The sequence below is a fragment of the Oncorhynchus kisutch genome, unplaced genomic scaffold (assembly GCF_002021735.2).
Source record: "Oncorhynchus kisutch isolate 150728-3 unplaced genomic scaffold, Okis_V2 Okis01b-Okis20b_hom, whole genome shotgun sequence".
Lineage (NCBI taxonomy): Eukaryota > Metazoa > Chordata > Actinopteri > Salmoniformes > Salmonidae > Oncorhynchus > Oncorhynchus kisutch.
In genome coordinates, this window is record NW_022261978.1 from 15317160 (window position 1) to 15342519 (window position 25360).

At 42.0% G+C, this 25360-nt stretch overlaps 1 protein-coding gene across 1 annotated transcript in view; it reads left to right on the forward strand.

Annotated features, from left to right (window-relative positions):
- The window catches only part of LOC116358854 (caskin-1), a 155843-nt gene that overhangs the window by 90288 nt on the left and 40195 nt on the right, over positions 1 to 25360 (forward strand). Inside the window, exons 7-11 of the mRNA XM_031811100.1 lie at positions 1 to 108; positions 3402 to 3510; positions 4132 to 4226; positions 4783 to 4900; positions 18400 to 18507. The exon at positions 1 to 108 is cut by the window's left edge and continues 1 nt beyond it. Of these exons, the coding sequence (XP_031666960.1) occupies positions 1 to 108; positions 3402 to 3510; positions 4132 to 4226; positions 4783 to 4900; positions 18400 to 18507 (538 nt within the window). The remainder of the gene's footprint in view (positions 109 to 3401; positions 3511 to 4131; positions 4227 to 4782; positions 4901 to 18399; positions 18508 to 25360) is intronic.

Sequence of the window (25360 nt, forward strand, 5' to 3'; positions counted from 1 at the left end):
CTGCTGATCCAAGCAGGTATAGACATCAACAGACAGTCAGAGTCGGGGACGGCGCTGCATCAGGCAGCTCTCTGTGGAAAGACTGAGGTGGTGAGACTGCTGTTGGATGTGAGTACAACTATTTCTAACACTGACCTCTAGCTCTGACCTCTAGCCCTGACCTCTAGCCCTCTAGCCCTGACCTCTATCCCTCTAGCCTAGCCCTGACCTCTAGCCCTCTAGCCCTGAGCTCTAGCCCTGACCTGTAGCCCTGACCTGTAGCCCGGACCTGTATCCCTGTCCTCTAGCCCCAACCTCTAGCTCTGACCTGTAGCCCTGACCTCTAGCCTTCTAGCCCTGACCTGTATCCCTGACCTGTAGCCCTCATCTATAACCCTCTAGCCCTGACCTCTAGCCCTGACCTCTATTCCTGACCTCTAGCCCTGACCTCTAGCCCTGACCTCTAGCCCTGACCTGTAGCTCTGATCTCTAGCCCTGACCTCTAGCCCTGACCTCTAGCCCTGGCCTCTAGCCCTGACCTCTAGCTCTGACCTCTAGCCCTGGCCTCTAGCCCTGACCTCTATCCCTCTAGCCCTGAGCTCTAGCCCTGACCTCTAGCCCTGACCTCTAGCCCTGACCTGTAGCCCTGAGCTCTAGCCCTGACCTCTAGCCCTGAGCTCTAGCCCTGACCTGTAGCCCTGAGCTCTAGCCCTGACCCGTAGCCCGGACCTCTAGCCCTGATCTCTAGCCCTGACCTGTAGCCCTGAGCTCTAGCCCTGACCTGTAGCCCTGAGCTCTAACCCTGACCTGTTTCCCTGACCTCTAGCCCTGACCCGTAGCCCGGACCTCTAGCCCTGATCTCTAGCCCTGACCTGTAGCCCTGACCTCTAGCCCCGATCTCTAGCTCTGACCTGTAGCCCTGACCTCTAGCCCTCTAGCCCGGACCTGTAGCCCTGACCTGTAGCCCTCTAGCCCTGACCTGTAGCCCTGAACTCCTAGCCCTGACCTCTAGCCCTGACCTCTAGCCCTGACCTCTAGCCCTGACCTTTAGCCCTGACCTCTAGCTCTGACCTCTAGCCCTGACCTCTAGCCCTGACCTGTAGCCCTGACCTGTAGCCCTCTATCCCTGACCTCTATTCCTGACCTGTAGCCCTGACCTCTAGCCCTGACCTCTAGCCCTGACCTGTAGCTCTGACCTCTAGCCCTGACCTCTAGCCCTGACCTCTAGCTCTGACCTCTAGCCCTGAACTCTAGCCCTGACCTTTAGCCCTGAACTATAGCCCTGATGTCTAGCCCTGACCTCTAACCCTGACCTGTAGCCCTGAACTCTAGCCTTGACCTCTAGCCATGAACTCTAGCCCTGACCTCTAGCCCTGACCTGTAGCCCTGAACTCTAGCCCTGACTTCTAGCCATGAACTCTAGCCCTGACCTCTAGCCCTGACCTCTAGCCCTGACCTCTAGCCTTGAACTCTAGCCCTGACCTGTAGCCCTCTAGCCCTGACCTCTAGCCCTGACTTCTATTCCTGAACTCTAGCCCTGACCTGTAGCCCTGATCTGTAGCCCTGACCTTTAGCCCTCTAGCCCTGACCTGTAGCCCTGACATCTAGTCCTGGTCTCTTGCCCTCTAGCCCTAAACTCTAACCCTGACACCTAGTCCTAACCACTAGCCCTGACCTCTAGCCCTGACCTTTGACCCTGACCTCTAGACCTGACCTTTGACCCTGACCTCTAACCCTCTAGCCCTGACCTCTAGCCCTGACCTTTGACCCTGACCTCTAGCCCTGACCTTTGACCCAGACCTCTAGCCCATAGCCCTGATCTTTGATCAGGTGCTTCTACACCTGCATTGCTTGCTGTTTGGGGTTTTAGGATGGGTTTCTGTACAGCACTTTGAGATATCAGCTGATGTACGAAGGGCTATATAAATACATTTGATTTGATTTGATTTGACCCTGACCTTTAGACCTCTAGCCCTGACCTCTAACCCTCTTGCACATATATCCACATATTCTAAGCCAGAACCGTCCAGAGTAGTGATGCTAGTTGGGCGGGCGGGAACTGGCAGCGATCGGTTGAAGAGCATGCATTTAGTTTTACTAGCGTTTAAGAGCAGTTGGAGGCCACGGATGGAGTGTTGTATGGCATTGAAGCTCGTTTGGAGGTTTGTTAACACAGTGTCCAACGAAGGGCCAGAGGTATACAGAATGGTGTCGTCTGCGTAGAGGTGGATCAAAGAATCACCAGCAGCAAGAGCGACATCATTGATGTATACAGAGGAAAGAGTCGGTCCGAGAATTGAACCCTGTGGCACCCCCTTAGAGACTGCCAGAGGTCCGGACAACAGGCCCTCCGATTTGACACAGAACTCTATCTGAGAAGTAGTTGGTGAACCAGGCGAGGCAATCATTACAGAAACCAAGGCTGTTGAGTCTGCCGATAAGATTACGGCGATTGAGTCGAAAGCCTTGGCCAGGTCGATGAAGACGGCTGCACAGTACTGACTTTTATCGATGGTGGTGATGATATCGTTTAGTACCTTGAGCGTGGCTGAGGTGCAGCAGTTCATGTGGTGGTCCTAAAAGTAACTAGAGTTCATCTAGGTTCATTATGGGTTGTATCTCCAGTTCATCTGGTCCTAATAGTAACTATAATTCATCTAGGTTCATTATGGGTTGTATCTCCAGTTCATCTGGTCCTAAAAGTAACTAGAGTTCATCTAGGTTCATTATGGGTTGTATCTCCAGTTCATCTGGTCCTAATAGTAACTATAATTCATCTAGGTTCATTATGGGTTGTATCTCCAGTTCATCTGGTCCTAATAGTAACTAGAGTTCATCTAGGTTCATTATGGGTTGTATCTCCAGTTCACGTGTTGCTCCTAGATTTTATGTGGTGCTCCTAGATTTTATGTGGTGCTCCTAGATTTCATGTGGTGCTCCTAGATTTCATGTGGTGCTCCTAGATTTCATGTGGTGCTCCTAGATTTCATGTGGTGCTCCTAGATTTCATGTGGTGCTCCTAGATTTCATGTGGTGCTCCTAGATTTTATGTGGTGCTCCTAGATTTTATGTGGTGCTCCTAGATTTCAAGTGGTGCTCCTAGATTTTATGTGGGGCTCCTAGATTTTATCTGGTGCTCCTAGATTTCATGTGGTGCTCCTAGATTTTATGTGGTGCTCCTAGATTTTATGTGGTGCTCCTAGATTTCAAGTGGTGCTCCTAGATTTTACGTGTTGCTCCTAGATTTCATGTGGTGCTCCTAGATTTTATGTGGGGCTCCTAGATTTCATGTGGTGCTCCTAGATTGTATGTGGTGCTCCTAAAGTTGGGAGCATCAGCACTACCAATGAAAAATGTTAATTTTGAGCCCTGGATGTATTGACGATGTTTTGATTGATGATTATTGGTTATTGATCCCGTAGAGTGGCATCAGTGCTGGGGTGAGGAACACTCTGTGTCAGACGGCTCTGGACATCGTTAACCAGTTCACCGCCACACAGGCCAGCAGAGAGATTAAACAGCTGCTGAGAGGTAACCCCTGACCCCTGACCCCTAACCCCTGAACTCTAACTAACCATACAGGACAGCAGATATATTAAACAGTTACTGAGAGGTAACCAGTGACCCCTAACCCCTGACCTCTAACTAACCATTCAGGCCAACAGAGAGATTAAAGAGCTATTGAGAGGTAACCCCTAACCCCTGAACTCTAACTAACCATACAGGACAGCAGATAGATTAAACAGCTACTGAGAGGTAACCAGTGACCCCTAACCCCTGACCTCTAACTAACCATTCAGGCCAACAGAGAGATTAAAGAGCTATTGAGAGGTAACCCCTAACCCCTGAACTCTAACTAACCTCACAGGACAGACGAGAGATTAAACAGCTCCTGAGAGGTAACCCCTGACCCCTGACCCCTGAACTCTAACTAACCATACAGGACAGCAGAGAGATTAAACAGCTCCTGAGAGGTAACCCCTGACCCATAACCCCTGACCTCTAACTAACCATACAGGACAGCAGAGAGATTAAACAGCTGGGTGTGTGTGTGTTTTGATGTTGAGTTTGACTCTGTGTGTGTGTGTGTGTGTGTGTGTGTGTGTGTGTGTGTGTGTGTGTGTGTGTGTGTGTGTGTGTGTGTGTTTGTAGATGCGTCAGCTGCGATGCAGGTCAGAGCTCTGACAGAGTACTGCAACAACTACGACCTGACGAGCCTCAACATCAAGACTGGAGACATCATCACGGTACACACACACACACACACACACACACACACACACACACACACACACACACACACACACACACACACACACACACACACACACACACACTCAACATCAAGACTGGGGACATCATCACGGTATACACACACACACACACACACACACACTCAACATCAAGACTGGAGACATCATCACGGTACACACACACACACACACACACACACACTCAACATCAAGACTGGAGACATCATCACGGTACACACACACACACACACACACACACACTCAACATCAAGACTGGAGACATCATCACGGTATACACACACACACACACACACACACACACACACACACACACACACACACACACACACACACACACACACACACACACACTCAACATCAAGACTGTAGACATCATCACGGTACACACACACTCAGATGCACTCAGATGCACCTAACCAGTGGTGTGTGTGTGTGTGTGTGTGTTAGGTTCTGGAGACATCATCACGGTATTCAGATGCACCTAACAGTGGTGTGTGTGTGTGTGTGTGTGTGTGTGTGTGTGTGTTAGGTTCTGGAGCAGCATTCTGACGGCCGGTGGAAGGGTTGTATCCATGACAACCGGACAGGAAATGACCGCGTCGGCTACTTCCCCTCCAGCATGGTGGAGGTGATCAGCAAGAGGCCAGGTGACCAGCACACAGTGACCCCTGACCCCTAACAGAGAGAGAGAGAGACCAGCACACAGCGTGTATGTGTGTGAGCGTGCGTGTGTGTGAGGGTTAGACAGCACTCTGTGTCTCAGCTGTCTCCTAACTTGTCATCCCTCCATCCCTCCGTCTTCCTTCCCTCCCCCAGCTGCCTATCTGTCTCTGTATCTGTCATTACCTCGTAGACCGTCCCTGCTGACTACCTCTGTCTCTGTATCTGTCATTACCTCGTAGACCGTCCCTGCTGCCTACCTCTGTCTCTGTATCTATCATTACCTCGTAGACCGTCCCTGCTGCCTACCTCTGTCTCTGTATCTGTTATTACCTCGTAGACCGTCCCTGCTGCCTACCTGTCATTACCTCGTAGACCGTCCCTGCTGCCTACCTGTCATTACCTCGTAGACCGTCCCTGCTGCCTACCTGTCATTACCTCATAGACCGTCCCTGCTGCCTACCTCTGTCTCTGTATCTGTCATTACCTTGTAGACCGTCCCTGCTGCCTACCTGTCATTACCTCGTAGACCGTCCCTGCTGCCTACCTGTCATTACCTCGTAGACCGTCCCTGCTGCCTATCTGTCATTACCTCGTAGACCGTCCCTGCTGCCTACCTCTGTCTCTGTATCTATCATTACCTCGTAGACCGTCCCTGCTGCCTACCTCTGTCTCTGTATCTGTCATTACCTCGTAGACCGTCCCTGCTGCCTACCTGTCATTACCTCGTAGACCGTCCCTGCTGCCTATCTGTCATTACCTCGTAGACCGTCCCTGCTGCCTACCTCTGTCTCTGTATCTATCATTACCTCGTAGACCGTCCCTGCTGCCTACCTCTGTCTCTGTATCTGTCATTACCTCGTAGACCGTCCCTGCTGCCTACCTGTCATTACCTCGTAGACCGTCCCTGCTGCCTACCAGTCATTACCTCGTAGACCGTCCCTGCTGCCTATCTGTCATTACCTCGTAGACCGTCCCTGCTGCCTACCTGTCATTACCTCGTAGACGTCCCTGCTGCCTACCTGTCATTACCTCGTAGACCGTCCCTGCTGCCTATCTGTCATTACCTCGTAGACCGTCCCTGCTGCCTACCTCCGTCTCTGTATCTGTCATTACATCGTAGACCGTCCCTGCTGCCTACCTGTCATTACCTCGTAGACCGTCCTTGCTGCCTACCTGTCATTACCTCGTAGACCGTCCCTGCTGCCTATCTGTCATTACCCTCGTAGACCGTCCCTGCTGCCTACCTGTCATTACCTCGTAGACTGTCCCTGCTGCCTACCTGTCATTACCTCGTAGACCGTCCCTGCTGCCTACCTGTCATTACCTCGTAGATCGTCCCTATTGCCTATCTGTCATTACCTCGTAGACCGTCCCTGCTGACTATCTGTCATTACCTCGTAGACCGGCCCTGCTGACTACCTGTCATTACCTCGTAGACCGTCCCTGCTGCCTATCTGTCATTACATCGTAGACCGTCCCTGCTGCCTACCTGTCATTACCTCGTAGACCGTCCCTGCTGCCTACCTGTCATTACCTCGTAGACCGTCCCTGCTGCCTATCTGTCATTACCTCGCAGACCGTCCCTGCTGCCTACCTGTCATTACCTCGTAGACCGCCCCTGCTGCCTATCTGTCATTACCTCGTAGACCGTCCCTGCTGCCTACCTGTCATTACCTCGTAGACCGTCCCTGCTGCCTACCTGTCATTACCTTGTAGACCGTCCCTGCTGCCTACCTGTCATTACCTCGTAGACCGTCCCTGCTGCCTACCTGTCATTACCTCGTAGACCGTCCCTGCTGCCTATCTGTCATTACCTCGTAGACCGTCCCTGCTGACTACCTGTCATTACCTCGTAGACCGTCCCTGCTGCCTACCTGTCATTACCTCGTAGACCGTCCCTGCTGCCTACCTGTCATTACCTCGTAGACCGTCCCTGCTGACTACCTGTCATTACCTCGTAGACCGTCCCAGCTGACTACCTGTCATTACCTCGTAGACCGTCCCTGCTGCCTATCTGTCATTACCTCGTAGACCGTCCCTGCTGCCTACCTGTCATTACCTCGTAGACCGTCCCTGCTGCCTACCTGTCATTACCTCGTAGACCGTCCCTGCTGCCTACCTGTCATTACCTCGTAGACCGTCCCTGCTGCCTACCTGTCATTACCTCGTAGACCGTCCCTGTTGCCTATCTGTCATTACCTCGTAGACCGTCCCTGCTGCCTACCTGTCATTACCTCGTAGACCGTCCCTGCTGCCTACCTGTCATTACCTCGTAGACCGTCCCTGCTGCCTATCTGTCATTACCTCGTAGACCGTCCCTGCTGCCTACCTCTGTCTCTGTATCTATCATTACCTCGTAGACCGTCCCTGCTGCCTACCTCTGTCTCTGTATCTGTCATTACCTCGTAGACCGTCCCTGCTGCCTACCTGTCATTACCTCGTAGACCGTCCCTGCTGCCTATCTGTCATTACCTCGTAGACCGTCCCTGCTGCCTACCTCCGTCTCTGTATCTGTCATTACGTCGTAGACCGTCCCTGCTGCCTACCTGTCATTACCTCGTAGACCGTCCCTGCTGCCTATCTGTCATTACCTCGTAGACCGTCCCTGCTGCCTACCTGTCATTACCTCGTAGACCGTCCCTGCTGCCTACCTGTCATTACCTCGTATACCGTCCCTGCTGCCTATCTGTCATTACCTCGTAGACCGTCCCTGCTGCCTTCCTCCGTCTCTGTATTTGTCATTACATCGTAGACCGTCCCTGCTGCCTACCTGTCATTACCTCGTAGACCGTCCCTGCTGCCTACCTCCATCTCTGTATCTGTCATTACGTCGTAGACCGTCCCTGCTGCCTACCTGTCATTACCTCGTAGACCGTCCCTGCTGCCTATCTGTCATTACCCTCGTAGACCGTCCCTGCTGCCTACCTGTCATTACCTCGTAGACTGTCCCTGCTGCCTACCTGTCATTACCTCGTAGACCGTCCCTGCTGCCTACCTGTCATTACCTCGTAGACCGTCCCTATTGCCTATCTGTCATTACCTCATAGACCGTCCCTGCTGACTGTCTGTCATTACCTCGTAGACCGTCCCTGCTGACTACCTGTCATTACCTCGTAGACCGTCCCTGCTGCCTATCTGTCAGTACCTCGTAGACCGTCCCTGCTGACTACCTGTCATTACCTCGTAGACCGTCCCTGCTGCCTATCTGTCATTACCTCGTAGACCGTCCCTGCTGCCTACCTGTCATTACCTCGTAGACCGTCCCTGCTGCCTACCTGTCATTACCTCGTAGACCGTCCCTGCTGCCTACCTGTCATTACCTCGTAGACCGTCCCTGCTGCCTACCTCCGTCTCTGTATCTGTCATTACATCGTAGACCGTCCCTGCTGCCTACCTGTCATTACCTCGTAGACCGTCCCTGCTGCCTACCTCCGTCTCTGTATCTGTCATTACGTCGTAGACCGTCCCTGCTGCCTACCTGTCATTACCTCGTAGACCGTCCCTGCTGCCTATCTGTCATTACCTCGTAGACCGTCCCTGCTGCCTACCTGTCATTACCTCGTAGACTGTCCCTGCTGCCTACCTGTCATTACCTCGTAGACCGTCCCTGCTGCCTACCTGTCATTACCTCGTAGACCGTCCCTATTGCCTATCTGTCATTACCTCATAGACCGTCCCTGCTGACTGTCTGTCATTACCTCGTAGACCGTCCCTGCTGACTACCTGTCATTACCTCGTAGACCGTCCCTGCTGCCTATCTGTCATTACCTCGTAGACCGTCCCTGCTGACTACCTGTCATTACCTCGTAGACCGTCCCTGCTGCCTATCTGTCATTACCTCGTAGACCGTCCCTGCTGCCTACCTGTCATTACCTCGTAGACCGTCCCTGCTGCCTACCTGTCATTACCTCGTAGACCGTCCCTGCTGCCTACCTGTCATTACCTCCTAGACCGTCCCTGCTGCCTATCTGTCATTACCTCATAGACCGTCCCTGCTGCCTACCTGTCATTACCTCGTAGACCGTCCCTGCTGCCTACCTGTCATTACCTCGTAGACCGTCCCTGCTGCCTACCTGTCATTACCTCGTAGACCATCCCTGTGGCCTATCTGTCATTACCTCATAGACCGTCCCTGCTGACTACCTGTCATTACCTCGTAGACCGTCCCTGCTGCCTATCTGTCATTACCTCGTAGACCGTCCCTGCTGCCTATCTGTCATTACCACGTAGACCGTCCCTGCTGCCTACCTGTCATTACCTCGTAGACCGTCCCTGCTGCCTACCTGTCATTACCTCGTAGACCGTCCCTGCTGACTACCTGTCATTACCTCATAGACTGTCCCTGCTGCCTACCTGTCATTACCTCGTAGACCGTCCCTGCTGCCTACCTGTCATTACCTCGTAGACCGTCCCTGCTGCCTATCTGTCATTACCTCGTAGACCGTCCCTGCTGCCTACCTCTGTCTCTGTATCTATCATTACCTCGTAGACCGTCCCTGCTGCCTACCTCTGTCTCTGTATCTGTCATTACCTCGTAGACCGTCCCTGCTGCCTACCTGTCATTACCTCGTAGACCGTCCCTGCTGCCTACCAGTCATTACCTCGTAGACCGTCCCTGCTGCCTATCTGTCATTACCTCGTAGACCGTCCCTGCTGCCTACCTGTCATTACCTCGTAGACCGTCCCTGCTGCCTACCTGTCATTACCTCGTAGACCGTCCCTGCTGCCTATCTGTCATTACCTCGTAGACCGTCCCTGCTGCCTACCTCCGTCTCTGTATCTGTCATTACATCGTAGACCGTCCCTGCTGCCTACCTGTCATTACCTCGTAGACCGTCCTTGCTGCCTACCTGTCATTACCTCGTAGACCGTCCCTGCTGCCTATCTGTCATTACCTCGTAGACCGTCCCTGCTGCCTACCTGTCATTACCTCGTAGACTGTCCCTGCTGCCTACCTGTCATTACCTCGTAGACCGTCCCTGCTGCCTACCTGTCATTACCTCGTAGATCGTCCCTATTGCCTATCTGTCATTACCTCGTAGACCGTCCCTGCTGACTATCTGTCATTACCTCGTAGACCGTCCCTGCTGACTACCTGTCATTACCTCGTAGACCGTCCCTGCTGCCTATCTGTCATTACCTCGTAGACCGTCCCTGCTGCCTACCTGTCATTACCTCGTAGACCGTCCCTGCTGCCTACCTGTCATTACCTCGTAGACCGTCCCTGCTGCCTATCTGTCATTACCTCGTAGACCGTCCCTGCTGCCTACCTGTCATTACCTCGTAGACCGCCCCTGCTGCCTATCTGTCATTACCTCGTAGACCGTCCCTGCTGCCTACCTGTCATTACCTCGTAGACCGTCCCTGCTGCCTACCTGTCATTACCTTGTAGACCGTCCCTGCTGCCTACCTGTCATTACCTCGTAGACCGTCCCTGCTGCCTACCTGTCATTACCTCGTAGACCGTCCCTGCTGCCTATCTGTCATTACCTCGTAGACCGTCCCTGCTGACTACCTGTCATTACCTCGTAGACCGTCCCTGCTGCCTACCTGTCATTACCTCGTAGACCGTCCCTGCTGCCTACCTGTCATTACCTCGTAGACCGTCCCTGCTGACTACCTGTCATTACCTCGTAGACCGTCCCTGCTGCCTATCTGTCATTACCTCGTAGACCGTCCCTGCTGCCTACCTGTCATTACCTCGTAGACCGCCCCTGCTGCCTATCTGTCATTACCTCGTAGACCGTCCCTGCTGCCTACCTGTCATTACCTCATAGACCGTCCCTGCTGCCTATCTGTCATTACCTCGTAGACCGTCCCTGCTGCCTACCTGTCATTACCTCGTAGACCGCCCCTGCTGCCTATCTGTCATTACCTCGTAGACCGTCCCTGCTGCCTACCTGTCATTACCTCGTAGACCGTCCCTGCTGCCTACCTGTCATTACCTTGTAGACCGTCCCTGCTGCCTACCTGTCATTACCTCGTAGACCGTCCCTGCTGCCTACCTGTCATTACCTCGTATACCGTCCCTGCTGCCTATCTGTCATTACCTCGTAGACCGTCCCTGCTGCCTACCTCCGTCTCTGTATCTGTCATTACATCGTGGACCGTCCCTGCTGCCTACCTGTCATTACCTCGTAGACCGTCCCTGCTGCCTACCTCCGTCTCTGTATCTGTCATTACGTCGTAGACCGTCCCTGCTGCCTACCTGTCATTACCTCGTAGACCGTCCCTGCTGCCTATCTGTCATTACCTCGTAGACCGTCCCTGCTGCCTACCTGTCATTACCTCGTAGACTGTCCCTGCTGCCTACCTGTCATTACCTCGTAGACCGTCCCTGCTGCCTACCTGTCATTACCTCGTAGACCGTCCCTATTGCCTATCTGTCATTACCTCATAGACCGTCCCTGCTGACTGTCTGTCATTACCTCGTAGACCGTCCCTGCTGACTACCTGTCATTCCCTCTTTGACCGTCCCTGCTGCCTATCTGTCATGACCTCGTAGACCGTCCCTGCTGACTACCTGTCATTACCTCGTAGACCGTCCCTGCTGCCTATCTGTCATTACCTCGTAGACCGTCCCTGCTGCCTACCTGTCATTACCTCGTAGACCGTCCCTGCTGCCTACCTGTCATTACCTCGTAGACCGTCCCTGCTGCCTACCTGTCATTACCTCCTAGACCGTCCCTGCTGCCTATCTGTCATTACCTCATAGACCGTCCCTGCTGCCTACCTGTCATTACCTCGTAGACCGTCCCTGCTGCCTACCTGTCATTACCTCGTAGACCGTCCCTGCTGCCTACCTGTCATTACCTCGTAGACCATCCCTGTGGCCTATCTGTCATTACCTCATAGACCGTCCCTGCTGACTACCTGTCATTACCTCGTAGACCGTCCCTGCTGCCTATCTGTCATTACCTCGTAGACCGTCCCTGCTGCCTATCTGTCATTACCACGTAGACCGTCCCTGCTACCTACCTGTCATTACCTCGTAGACCGTCCCTGCTGCCTACCTGTCATTACCTCGTAGACCGTCCCTGCTGACTACCTGTCATTACCTCATAGACTGTCCCTGCTGCCTACCTGTCATTACCTCGTAGACCGTCCCCTGCTGCCTACCTGTCATTACCTCGTAGACCGTCCCTGCTGCCTATCTGTCATTACCTCGTAGACCGTCCCTGCTGCCTACCTCTGTCTCTGTATCTATCATTACCTCGTAGACCGTCCCTGCTGCCTACCTCTGTCTCTGTCTCTGTCATTACCTCGTAGACCGTCCCTGCTGCCTACCTGTCATTACCTCGTAGACCGTCCCTGCTGCCTACCAGTCATTACCTCGTAGACCGTCCCTGCTGCCTATCTGTCATTACCTCGTAGACCGTCCCTGCTGCCTACCTGTCATTACCTCATAGACCGTCCCTGCTGCCTACCTGTCATTACCTCGTAGACCGTCCCTGCTGCCTATCTGTCATTACCTCGTAGACCGTCCCTGCTGCCTACCTCCGTCTCTGTATCTGTCATTACATCGTAGACCGTCCCTGCTGCCTACCTGTCATTACCTCGTAGACCGTCCTTGCTGCCTACCTGTCATTACCTCGTAGACCGTCCCTGCTGCCTACCTGTCATTACCTCGTAGACCGTCCCTGCTGCCTACCTGTCATTACCTCGTAGACTGTCCCTGCTGCCTACCTGTCATTACCTCGTAGACCGTCCCTGCTGCCTACCTGTCATTACCTCGTAGATCGTCCCTATTGCCTATCTGTCATTACCTCGTAGACCGTCCCTGCTGACTATCTGTCATTACCTCGTAGACCGTCCCTGCTGACTACCTGTCATTACCTCGTAGACCGTCCCTGCTGCCTATCTGTCATTACCTCGTAGACCGTCCCTGCTGCCTACCTGTCATTACCTCGTAGACCGTCCCTGCTGCCTACCTGTCATTACCTCGTAGACCGTCCCTGCTGCCTATCTGTCATTACCTCGTAGACCGTCCCTGCTGCCTACCTGTCATTACCTCGTAGACCGCCCCTTCTGCCTATCTGTCATTACCTCGTAGACCGTCCCTGCTGCCTACCTGTCATTACCTCGTAGACCGTCCCTGCTGCCTACCTGTCATTACCTTGTAGACCGTCCCTGCTGCCTACCTGTCATTACCTCGTAGACCGTCCCTGCTGCCTACCTGTCATTACCCCGTAGACCGTCCCTGCTGCCTATCTGTCATTACCTCGTAGACCGTCCCTGCTGACTACCTGTCATTACCTCGTAGACCGTCCCTGCTGCCTACCTGTCATTACCTCGTAGACCGTCCCTGCTGCCTACCTGTCATTACCTCGTAGACCGTCCCTGCTGACTACCTGTCATTACCTCGTAGACCGTCCCTGCTGCCTATCTGTCATTACCTCGTAGACCGTCCCTGCTGCCTACCTGTCATTACCTCGTAGACCGCCCCTGCTGCCTATCTGTCATTACCTCGTAGACCGTCCCTGCTGCCTACCTGTCATTACCTCGTAGACCGTCCCTGCTGCCTATCTGTCATTACCTCGTAGACCGTCCCTGCTGCCTACCTGTCATTACCTCGTAGACCTCCCCTGCTGCCTATCTGTCATTACCTCGTAGACCGTCCCTGCTGCCTACCTGTCATTACCTCGTAGACCGTCCCTGCTGCCTACCTGTCATTACCTTGTAGACCGTCCCTGCTGCCTACCTGTCATTACCTCGTAGACCGTCCCTGCTGACTACCTGTCATTACCTCGTAGACCGTCCCTGCTGCCTACCTGTCATTACCTCGTAGACCGTCCCTGCTGCCTACCTGTCATTACCTCGTAGACCGTCCCTGCTGCCTATCTGTCATTACCTCGTAGACCGTCCCTGCTGCCTATCTGTCATTACCTCGTAGACCGTCCCTGCTGCCTATCTGTCATTACCTCGTAGACCGTCCCTGCTGACTACCTGTCATTACCTCGTAGACCGTCCCTGCTGCCTACCTGTCATTACCTCGTAGACCGTCCCTGCTGCCTACCTGTCATTACCTCGTAGACCGTCCCTGCTGCCTACCTCCGTCTCTGTATCTGTCATTACCTCGTAGACCGTCCCTGTTGCCTATCTGTCATTACCTCGTAGACCGTCCCTGTTGCCTATCTGTCATTACCTCGTAGACCGTCCCTGCTGACTACCTGTCATTACCTCGTAGACCGTCCCTGCTGCCTATCAGTCATTACCTCGTAGACCGTCCCTGCTGCCTACCTGTCATTACCTCGTAGACCGTCCCTGCTGCCTATCTGTCATTACCTCGTAGACCGTCCCTGCTGCCTACCTGTCATTACCTCGTAGACCGTCCCTGCTGCCTACCTGTCATTACCTCGTATTTCATTTTGTTTTATCAACATTTGTATATTTTAACTTTGAATGATATAGTTTTTTATTTTTAATTATGAATATATAATATTGTTTATATCTAATATAAATATTTGAGTTTACTTATTATCATTGTTTTATATATTTTTAATTTATATTTATATTGAGTTTGATTTGACTGGTTGTCTATGTTTTGGGTTTGTTGTTGTTTCCCCTCCCTCTTCCTGGTTTGTATTTAGGCCCCTCCCTCTCCCAGCAGAGCCACACCCTCTTTCTACGTAGGCACGTCCCCTGTCCCTCCCCCTGCCTCGTTACCACGGTGAACGGCCACCGCTCCCACATGCTCCCACTGCCTCTTCCTCCTCATCCTCCTCTCACGCAAACCACACCTCTCTTCTCCTCCTTTGGTTATCCTCCACTCCTCCTCTCTCCTCCTCACCTCTCCACTCTCCCCCTGGGCCTCTCCACTCCTCCTCCTCCTCCTCCTCCTCCTACTCTCTCCTCTCCTCCCCTCTCTACAAGTCTGGAGCAGCCAAGCCTGCCAGGTATCCAGCTAAAACTCTTAGCTTGTGAATAAATCATATAATCAATACTATTTTCAATATAATCAATACTATGATCAGTACATCGTATTACTATAGTATTATTGTAGTGTGTCCCCATCACTGTGGTTAGTGCTAGTAATAGTATTAGTAGCAGTATTAGTTGTAGTGGTATTAGTAGCAGTATTAGTTGTAGTAGTATTAGTAGCAGTATTAGTTGTAGTAGTAGTATTTGCGGTATTATCAATAGTTGTAGTAGTATTATTTGCAGTATTGTTAATAATCATAACAGTGGTCGTATTGCTACCATTAGTTAGCAGCATTGTTAGTGTTGACCATTCTCTTGTTGTTGTTTTGGTACTAATACTAGTTCTACATGTAGTAGTGCTGCTTGTGGTGGTTTAAATGTTAGTTATTGTCTAGATATTATAGATCTGTTGTTGTTGTTGTTGTTTTGGTACTAATACTAGTTCTACATGTAGTAGTGGTGCTTGTGATGGTTTTAGTGTTAGTTATAGTCTAGATATTATAGATCTGTTGTTGTTGTTGTTGTTTTGGTACTAATACTAGTTATACATGTAGTAGTGGTGCTTGTGATGGTTTTAGTGTTAGTTATAGTCTAGATATTATAGATCTGTTGTTGTTGTTGTTGTTTTGGTACTAATACTAGTTCTACATCTAGTAGTGGTGCTTGTGATGGTTTTAGTGTTAGTTATAGTCTAGATATTATAGATCTGTTGTTGTTGTTGTTGTTTTGGTACTAATACTAGTTCTACATCTAGTAGTGGTGCTTGTGATGGTTTTAGTGTTAGTTATAGTCTAGATATTATAGATTAGGTATGCATGGCCTGTGCTGCTCACTCACGTGTCTCCACTCCGTCTCTGTCTGCCAATCTATCTTGTCCTATTTCTATGTATCACTACATAGAAATAATTTAAGGACTTTGTGTGGTTTTGTGTGTAGATGGGGTAAGGTGGGGTTGTATGGTGGTGTGTAGATGGGGTAAGGTGGGGTTGTATGGTGGTGTAGGTATGGTGGTGTGTAGATGGGGTGGTATGGTGGTGTGTAGATGGGGTAAGGTGAGGTTGAATGGTGGTGTGTAGATGCGGTTGGATGGTGGTGTGTAGATGGGGTTGGATGGTGGTGTGTAGATGGGGTAAGGTGGGGTTGGATGGTGGTGTGTAGATGGGCTAAGGTGGGGTTGTATGGTGGTGTGTAGATGGGGTGGTATGGTGGTGTGTAGATGGGGTAGGTGGGGTTGTATGGTGGGGTTGAATGGTGGTGTGTAGATGGGGTGGTATGGTGGGGTTGAATGGTGGTGTGTAGATGGGGTGGTATGGTGGGGTTGAATGGTGGTGTGTAGATGGGGGTGGTATGGTGGGGTTGAATGGTGGTGTGTAGATGGGGTGGTATGGTGGGGTTGTATGGTGGTGTGTAGATGGGGTAAGGTGAGGTTGAATGGTGGTGTGTAGATGGGGTGGTATGGTGGGGTTGTATGGTGGTGTGTAGATGGGGTGGTATGGTGATGTGTAGATGGGGTAAGGTGAGGTTGAATGGTGGTGTGTAGATGGGGTTGTATGGTGGTGTGTAGATGGGGTAAGGTGGGGTTGTATGGTGGTGTGTAGATGGGGTAAGGTGGGGTTGAATGGTGGTGTGTAGATGGGGTAAGGTGGGGTGTTATGGTGGTGTGTAGGTGGGGTGGTATGGTGATGTGTAGATGGGGTGGTTTGGTGGTGTGTAGGTGGGGTGGTATGGTGGTGTAGGTGGGGTTGTATGGTGGTGTAGGTGGGGTGGTATGGTGGTGTGTAGGTTGGGTTCTATGGTGGTGTGTAGATGGGGTAAGGTGGGGTTGTATGGTGGTGTGTAGATGGGGTAAGGTGGGGTGGTATGGTATGGTGATGTGTAGATGGGGTAAGGTGGGGTTGTATGGTGGGGTTGTATGGTGGTGTGTAGATGGGGTGGTATGGTGGTGTGTAGATGGGGTTGTATGGTGGTGTGTAGATGTGGTAAGGTGGGGTTGTATGGTGGTGTGTAGATGGGGTAAGGTGGGGTTGTATAGTGGTGTGTAGATGGGGTAAGGTGGGGTTGTATGGTGGTGTGTAGATGGGGTTGTATGGTGGTGTGTAGATGGGTAAGGTGGGGTTGTATGGTGGTGTGTAGATTGGGTAAGGTGGGGTGGTATGGTGATGTAGGTGGGGTTGTATGGTGGTGTAGGTGGGGTGGTATGGTGGTGTGTAGGTTGGGTTGTATGGTGGTGTATAGATGGGGTAAGGTGGGGTGGTATGGGGGTGTGTAGATGGGGTAAGGGGGGGTGGTAATGGTATGTTGGTGTGTAGATGGGGTAAGGTGGGGTTGTATGGTGGTGTGTAGGTGGGGTGGTGTGTAGGTGGGGTGGTATGGTGGGGTGTAGATGGGGTAAGGTGGGGTTGTATGGTGGTGTGTAGATGGGGTAAGGTGGGATTGTATGGTGGTGTGTAGATGGGGTTAAGGTGGGGTTGTGTCAGCAGGGTAATAAGGGGTAGTGTGTCAGCAGGGTAATAAGGGGTAGTGTGTCAGCAGGGTAATAAGGGGTAGTGTGCAGCAGCGTAATAAGGGGTAGTGTGTCAGCAGGGTAATAAGGGGTAATAAGGGGTTGTGTCAGCAGGGTAATAAAGGGGTAGTGTATCAGCAGGGTAATAAGGGGTAGTGTGTCAGCAGGGTAATAATGGGTAATAAGGGGTAGAGTGTCAGCAGCGTAATAAGGGGTAGTGTGTCAGCAGGGTAATAAGGGGTAATAAGGGGTTGTGTCAGCAGGGTAATAAGGGATAATAAGGGGTAAGGTGTCAGCAGGGTAATAATGGGTAGGGTGTCAGCAGGGTAATAAGGGGTAGTGTGTCAGCAGCGTAATAAGGGGTAGTGTGTCAGCAGGGTAATAAGGGGTAATAAGGGGTTGTGTCAGCAGGGTAATAAAGGGGTAGTGTATCAGCAGGGTAATAAGGGGTAGTGTGTCAGCAGGGTAATAATGGGTAATAAGGGGTAGAGTGTCAGCAGCGTAATAAGGGGTAGTGTGTCAGCAGGGTAATAAGGGGTAATAAGGGGTTGTGTCAGCAGAGTAATAAGGGGTAATAAGGGGTAAGGTGTCAGCAGGGTAATAATGGGTAGGGTGCCAGCAGGGTAATAAGGGGTAGTGTGTCAGCAGGGTAATAAAGGGGTAGTGTGTCAGCAGGGTAATAAGGGGTAGAGTGTCAGCAGGGTAATAAGGAGTAGTGTGTCAGCAGGGTAATAAGGGGTAGAGTGTCAGCAGGGTAATAAGGGGTAGGGTGTCAGCAGGGTAATAAGGGGTAGAGTGTCAGCAGGGTAATAAGGGGTAGTGTGTCAGCAGGGTAATAAGGGGTAGGGGTCAGGAGGGTAATAAGGGGTAGTGTGTCAGCAGGGTAATAAAGGGGGTAGTGTGTCAGCAGGGTAATAAGGGGTAGTGTCAGCAGGGTAATAAGGGGTAGTGTGTCAACAGGGTAGGTGGTGATGAAGGGGTTGATCGCAGTGTCTTTGTTTGTTTGTGTGTGTGTTTGTGTGTGTCCATGTGTTTTTGTGTGTGTGTGGTGTGTGTCAGGTTCTCGGGGCTCTGAGTCCAGTCCCCACGGCTCTCCCACACTTGGCCAGCAGGGCGGCTCCAGCGAGGGATGTCTGGGTTCTCCGGAAGCCCCTCGCAGGTACGAGGGTGTGTTGTTGTGTTTGTGTATTGGTAGGTGTATTGGTGTGGAGTGTCCATGTGTGCCAGTTGTGGTGTGTTATTAATTCATATAGGTCATAATATAGTTTAATATAGTAATTAATATAGTAATATAGTTATATAGTTAATATAGTTAATATAGTCATTAATATAGTTCATATAGTTAATATAGTTAATATAGTTCATTAATATAGTTAATATAGTTAATATAGTTCATTAATATAGTTAATATAGTTAATATAGTTCATTAATATAGTTAATATAGTTCATTAATATAGAATATATCATATAGTTCATAATAGTTAATATAGTTAATTATGTTCATAGTTAATATAGTTCATTAATATAGTTAATATAGTTAATATAGTTAATATAGTTCATTAATATAGTTAATATAGTTAATATAGTTAATATAGTTTAATATAGTTCATTAATATAGTTAATATAGTTAATATAGTTAATATAGTTCATTAATATAGTTAATATAGTTAATATAGTTCATTAATATAGTTAATATAGTTAATATAGTTAATATAGTTAATATAGTTCATTAATATAGTTAATATAGTTAATATAGTTAATATAGTTCATTAATATAGTTAATATAGTTAATATAGTTCATTAATATAGTTAATATAGTTAATATAGTTCATTAATATAGTTCATATAGTTCATTAATATAGTTCATTAATATAGTTCATTAATATAGTTCATTAATATAGTTCATTAATATAGTTCATTAATATAGTTCATTAATATAGTTAATATAGTTCATTAATATAGTTCATTAATATAGTTAATATAGTTCATTAATATAGTTCATTAATATAGTTAATATAGTTCATTAATATAGTTCATTAATATAGTTCATATAGTTCATTAATATAGTTCATTAATATAGTTCATTAATATAGTTAATATAGTTCATTAATATAGTTCATTAATATAGTTCATTAATATAGTTCATTAATATAGTTCATTAATATAGTTCATTAATATAGTTCATTAATATAGTTCATTAATATAGTTAATATAGTTCATTAATATAGTTCATTAATATAGTTCATTAATATAGTTAATATAGTTCATTAATATAGTTCATTAATATAGTTCATTAATATAGTTCATTAATATAGTTCATTAATATAGTTCATTAATATAGTTCATTAATATAGTTCATTAATATAGTTCATTAATATAGTTCATTAATATAGTTCATTAATATAGTTCATTAATATAGTTAATATAGTTAATATAGTTAATATAGTTCATTAATATAGTTCATTAATATAGTTCATTAATATAGTTAATATAGTTAATATAGTTCATTAATATAGTTCATTAATATAGTTAATATAGTTCATTAATATAGTTCATTAATATAGTTAATATAGTTAATATAGTTAATATAGTTAATATAGTTAATATAGTTAATATAGTTAATATAGTTCATTAATATAGTTAATATAGTTAATATAGTTCATTAATATAGTTAATATAGTTCATTAATATAGTTCATTAATATAGTTAATATAGTTCATTAATATAGTTCATTAATATAGTTCATATAGTTCATTAATATAGTTCATTAATATAGTTCATTAATATAGTTCATTAATATAGTTAATATAGTTCATTAATATAGTTAATATAGTTCATTAATATAGTTCATTAATATAGTTCATTAATATAGTTCATTAATATAGTTCATTAATATAGTTCATTAATATAGTTCATATAGTTCATTAATATAGTTCATTAATATAGTTCATATAGTTCATTAATATAGTTCATATAGTTCATATAGTTCATATAGTTCATATAGTTCATATAGTTCATTAATATAGTTCATATAGTTCATTAATATAGTTCATATAGTTCATTAATATAGTTCATATAGTTCATTAATATAGTTCATATAGTTCATTAATATAGTTCATATAGTTCATATAGTTCATATAGTTCATATAGTTCATATAGTTCATTAATATAGTTCATATAGTTCATATAGTTCATTAATATAGTTCATATAGTTCATTAATATAGTTCATTAATATAGTTCATTAATATAGTTCATATAGTTCATTAATATAGTTCATTAATATAGTTCATTAATATAGTTCATTAATATAGTTCATTAATATAGTTCATTAATATAGTTCATTAATATAGTTCATTAATATAGTTCATATAGTTCATTAATATAGTTCATTAATATAGTTCATTAATATAGTTCATTAATATAGTTCATTAATATAGTTCATTAATATAGTTAATATAGTTCATTAATATAGTTCATTAATATAGTTCATTAATATAGTTCATTAATATAGTTCATATAGTTCATTAATATAGTTCATTAATATAGTTCATTAATATAGTTCATTAATATAGTTCATTAATATAGTTCATTAATATAGTTAATATAGTTCATTAATATAGTTCATTAATATAGTTCATATAGTTCATTAATATAGTTAATATAGTTCATTAATATAGTTCATTAATATAGTTCATTAATATAGTTCATTAATATAGTTCATTAATATAGTTCATTAATATAGTTCATTAATATAGTTCATTAATATAGTTCATTAATATAGTTCATTAATATAGTTCATATAGTTCATTAATATAGTTAATATAGTTCATTAATATAGTTCATTAATATAGTTCATTAATATAGTTCATTAATATAGTTCATTAATATAGTTCATTAATATAGTTCATTAATATAGTTCATTAATATAGTTCATTAATATAGTTCATTAATATAGTTCATTAATATAGTTCATTAATATAGTTCATTAATATAGTTCATTAATATAGTTCATTAATATAGTTCATTAATATAGTTCATTAATATAGTTAATATAGTTCATTAATATAGTTAATATAGTTCATTAATATAGTTAATATAGTTCATTAATATAGTTCATTAATATAGTTCATATAGTTCATTAATATAGTTAATATAGTTCATTAATATAGTTCATTAATATAGTTCATTAATATAGTTAATATAGTTCATTAATATAGTTAATATAGTTCATTAATATAGTTCATTAATATAGTTCATTAATATAGTTCATTAATATAGTTCATTAATATAGTTAATATAGTTCATTAATATAGTTAATATAGTTCATTAATATAGTTAATATAGTTCATTAATATAGTTCATTAATATAGTTCATTAATATAGTTCATTAATATAGTTAATATAGTTCATTAATATAGTTAATATAGTTCATTAATATAGTTAATATAGTTCATATAGTTCATTAATATAGTTCATTAATATAGTTCATTAATATAGTTCATATAGTTCATTAATATAGTTCATTAATATAGTTCATTAATATAGTTAATATAGTTAATATAGTTCATTAATATAGTTCATTAATATAGTTCATTAATATAGTTAATATAGTTCATTAATATAGTTCATTAATATAGTTAATATAGTTCATTAATATAGTTAATATAGTTCATTAATATAGTTCATTAATATAGTTCATTAATATAGTTAATATAGTTCATTAATATAGTTAATATAGTTCATTAATATAGTTAATATAGTTCATATAGTTCATATAGTTCATATAGTTCATTAATATAGTTCATTAATATAGTTAATATAGTTCATTAATATAGTTCATTAATATAGTTAATATAGTTCATATAGTTCATTAATATAGTTAATATAGTTCATTAATATAGTTCATTAATATAGTTAATATAGTTCATTAATATAGTTCATTAATATAGTTCATATAGTTCATTAATATAGTTAATATAGTTCATTAATATAGTTAATATAGTTAATATAGTTCATTAATATAGTTCATTAATATAGTTCATTAATATAGTTAATATAGTTCATTAATATAGTTAATATAGTTCATTAATATAGTTAATATAGTTCATTAATATAGTTAATATAGTTCATTAATATAGTTCATTAATATAGTTAATATAGTTCATTAATATAGTTAATATAGTTCATTAATATAGTTAATATAGTTCATTAATATAGTTAATATAGTTCATTAATATAGTTAATATAGTTCATTAATATAGTTAATATAGTTAATATAGTTCATTAATATAGTTCATTAATATAGTTCATTAATATAGTTAATATAGTTCATTAATATAGTTAATATAGTTCATTAATATAGTTAATATAGTTCATTAATATAGTTCATTAATATAGTTAATATAGTTAATATAGTTCATTAATATAGTTAATATAGTTCATTAATATAGTTAATATAGTTCATTAATATAGTTCATTAATATAGTTCATTAATATAGTTAATATAGTTCATTAATATAGTTCATATAGTTCATTAATATAGTTCATTAATATAGTTAATATAGTTCATTAATATAGTTAATATAGTTCATTAATATAGTTAATATAGTTCATTAATATAGTTAATATAGTTCATTAATATAGTTAATATAGTTAATATAGTTAATATAGTTAATATAGTTCATTAATGTAGTTAATATAGTTCATTAATATAGTTCATTAATATAGTTCATTAATATAGTTCATTAATATAGTTAATATAGTTAATATAGTTAATATAGTTCATTAATGTAGTTAATATAGTTCATTAATATAGTTCATTAATATAGTTCATTAATATAGTTCATTAATATAGTTAATATAGTTCATTAATATAGTTGATTAATATAGTTAATATAGTTAATATAGTTAATATAGTTAATATAGTTCATTAATATAGTTCATTAATATAGTTCATTAATATAGTTAATATAGTTCATTAATATAGTTAATATAGTTCATTAATATAGTTAATATAGTTCATTAATATAGTTAATATAGTTCATTAATATAGTTAATATAGTTAATATAGTTCATTAATATAGTTCATTAATATAGTTAATATAGTTAATATAGTTCATTAATATAGTTCATTAATATAGTTCATTAATATAGTTCATTAATATAGTTCATTAATATAGTTCATTAATATAGTTAATATAGTTCATTAATATAGTTAATATAGTTCATATAGTTCATTAATATAGTTAATATAGTTCATATAGTTCATTAATATAGTTAATATAGTTCATATAGTTCATTAATATAGTTCATTAATATAGTTAATATAGTTCATTAATATAGTTCATTAATATAGTTAATATAGTTCATTAATATAGTTCATTAATATAGTTAATATAGTTCATTAATATAGTTCATTAATATAGTTCATATAGTTCATTAATATAGTTCATTAATATAGTTCATTAATATAGTTCATTAATATAGTTAATATAGTTAATATAGTTCATTAATATAGTTCATTAATATAGTTCATTAATATAGTTCATTAATATAGTTCATTAATATAGTTCATTAATATAGTTCATTAATATAGTTAATATAGTTAATATAGTTCATTAATATAGTTAATATAGTTAATATAGTTCATTAATATAGTTCATTAATATAGTTCATTAATATAGTTCATTAATATAGTTCATTAATATAGTTCATTAATATAGTTCATTAATATAGTTCATTAATATAGTTCATTAATATAGTTAATATAGTTAATATAGTTCATTAATATAGTTAATATAGTTCATTAATATAGTTCATTAATATAGTTAATATAGTTCATTAATATAGTTAATATAGTTCATTAATATAGTTAATATAGTTCATTAATATAGTTAATATAGTTCATTAATATAGTTAATATAGTTAATATAGTTCATTAATATAGTTCATTAATATAGTTAATATAGTTCATTAATATAGTTCATTAATATAGTTCATTAATATAGTTAATATAGTTCATTAATATAGTTAATATAGTTCATTAATATAGTTAATATAGTTCATTAATATAGTTAATATAGTTAATATAGTTCATTAATATAGTTCATTAATATAGTTAATATAGTTCATTAATATAGTTAATATAGTTCATTAATATAGTTCATTAATATAGTTAATATAGTTCATTAATATAGTTCATTAATATAGTTAATATAGTTCATTAATATAGTTAATATAGTTCATTAATATAGTTCATTAATATAGTTAATATAGTTCATTAATATAGTTCATATAGTTCATTAATATAGTTCATTAATATAGTTAATATAGTTCATTAATATAGTTAATATAGTTCATTAATATAGTTAATATAGTTCATTAATATAGTTCATTAATATAGTTCATATAGTTCATTAATATAGTTCATTAATATAGTTCATTAATATAGTTCATATAGTTCATTAATATAGTTCATTAATATAGTTAATATAGTTAATATAGTTCATTAATATAGTTCATTAATATAGTTCATTAATATAGTTAATATAGTTAATATAGTTCATTAATATAGTTCATATAGTTCATTAATATAGTTAATATAGTTCATTAATATAGTTAATATAGTTCATTAATATAGTTAATATAGTTCATTAATATAGTTCATTAATATAGTTCATTAATATAGTTCATTAATATAGTTCATTAATATAGTTAATATAGTTCATTAATATAGTTAATATAGTTCATTAATATAGTTAATATAGTTCATTAATATAGTTAATATAGTTCATTAATATAGTTCATTAATATAGTTAATATAGTTCATTAATATAGTTCATTAATATAGTTAATATAGTTCATTAATATAGTTAATATAGTTCATTAATATAGTTAATATAGTTAATATAGTTCATTAATATAGTTCATTAATATAGTTCATTAATATAGTTCATTAATATAGTTCATTAATATAGTTAATATAGTTAATATAGTTAATATAGTTAATATAGTTCATTA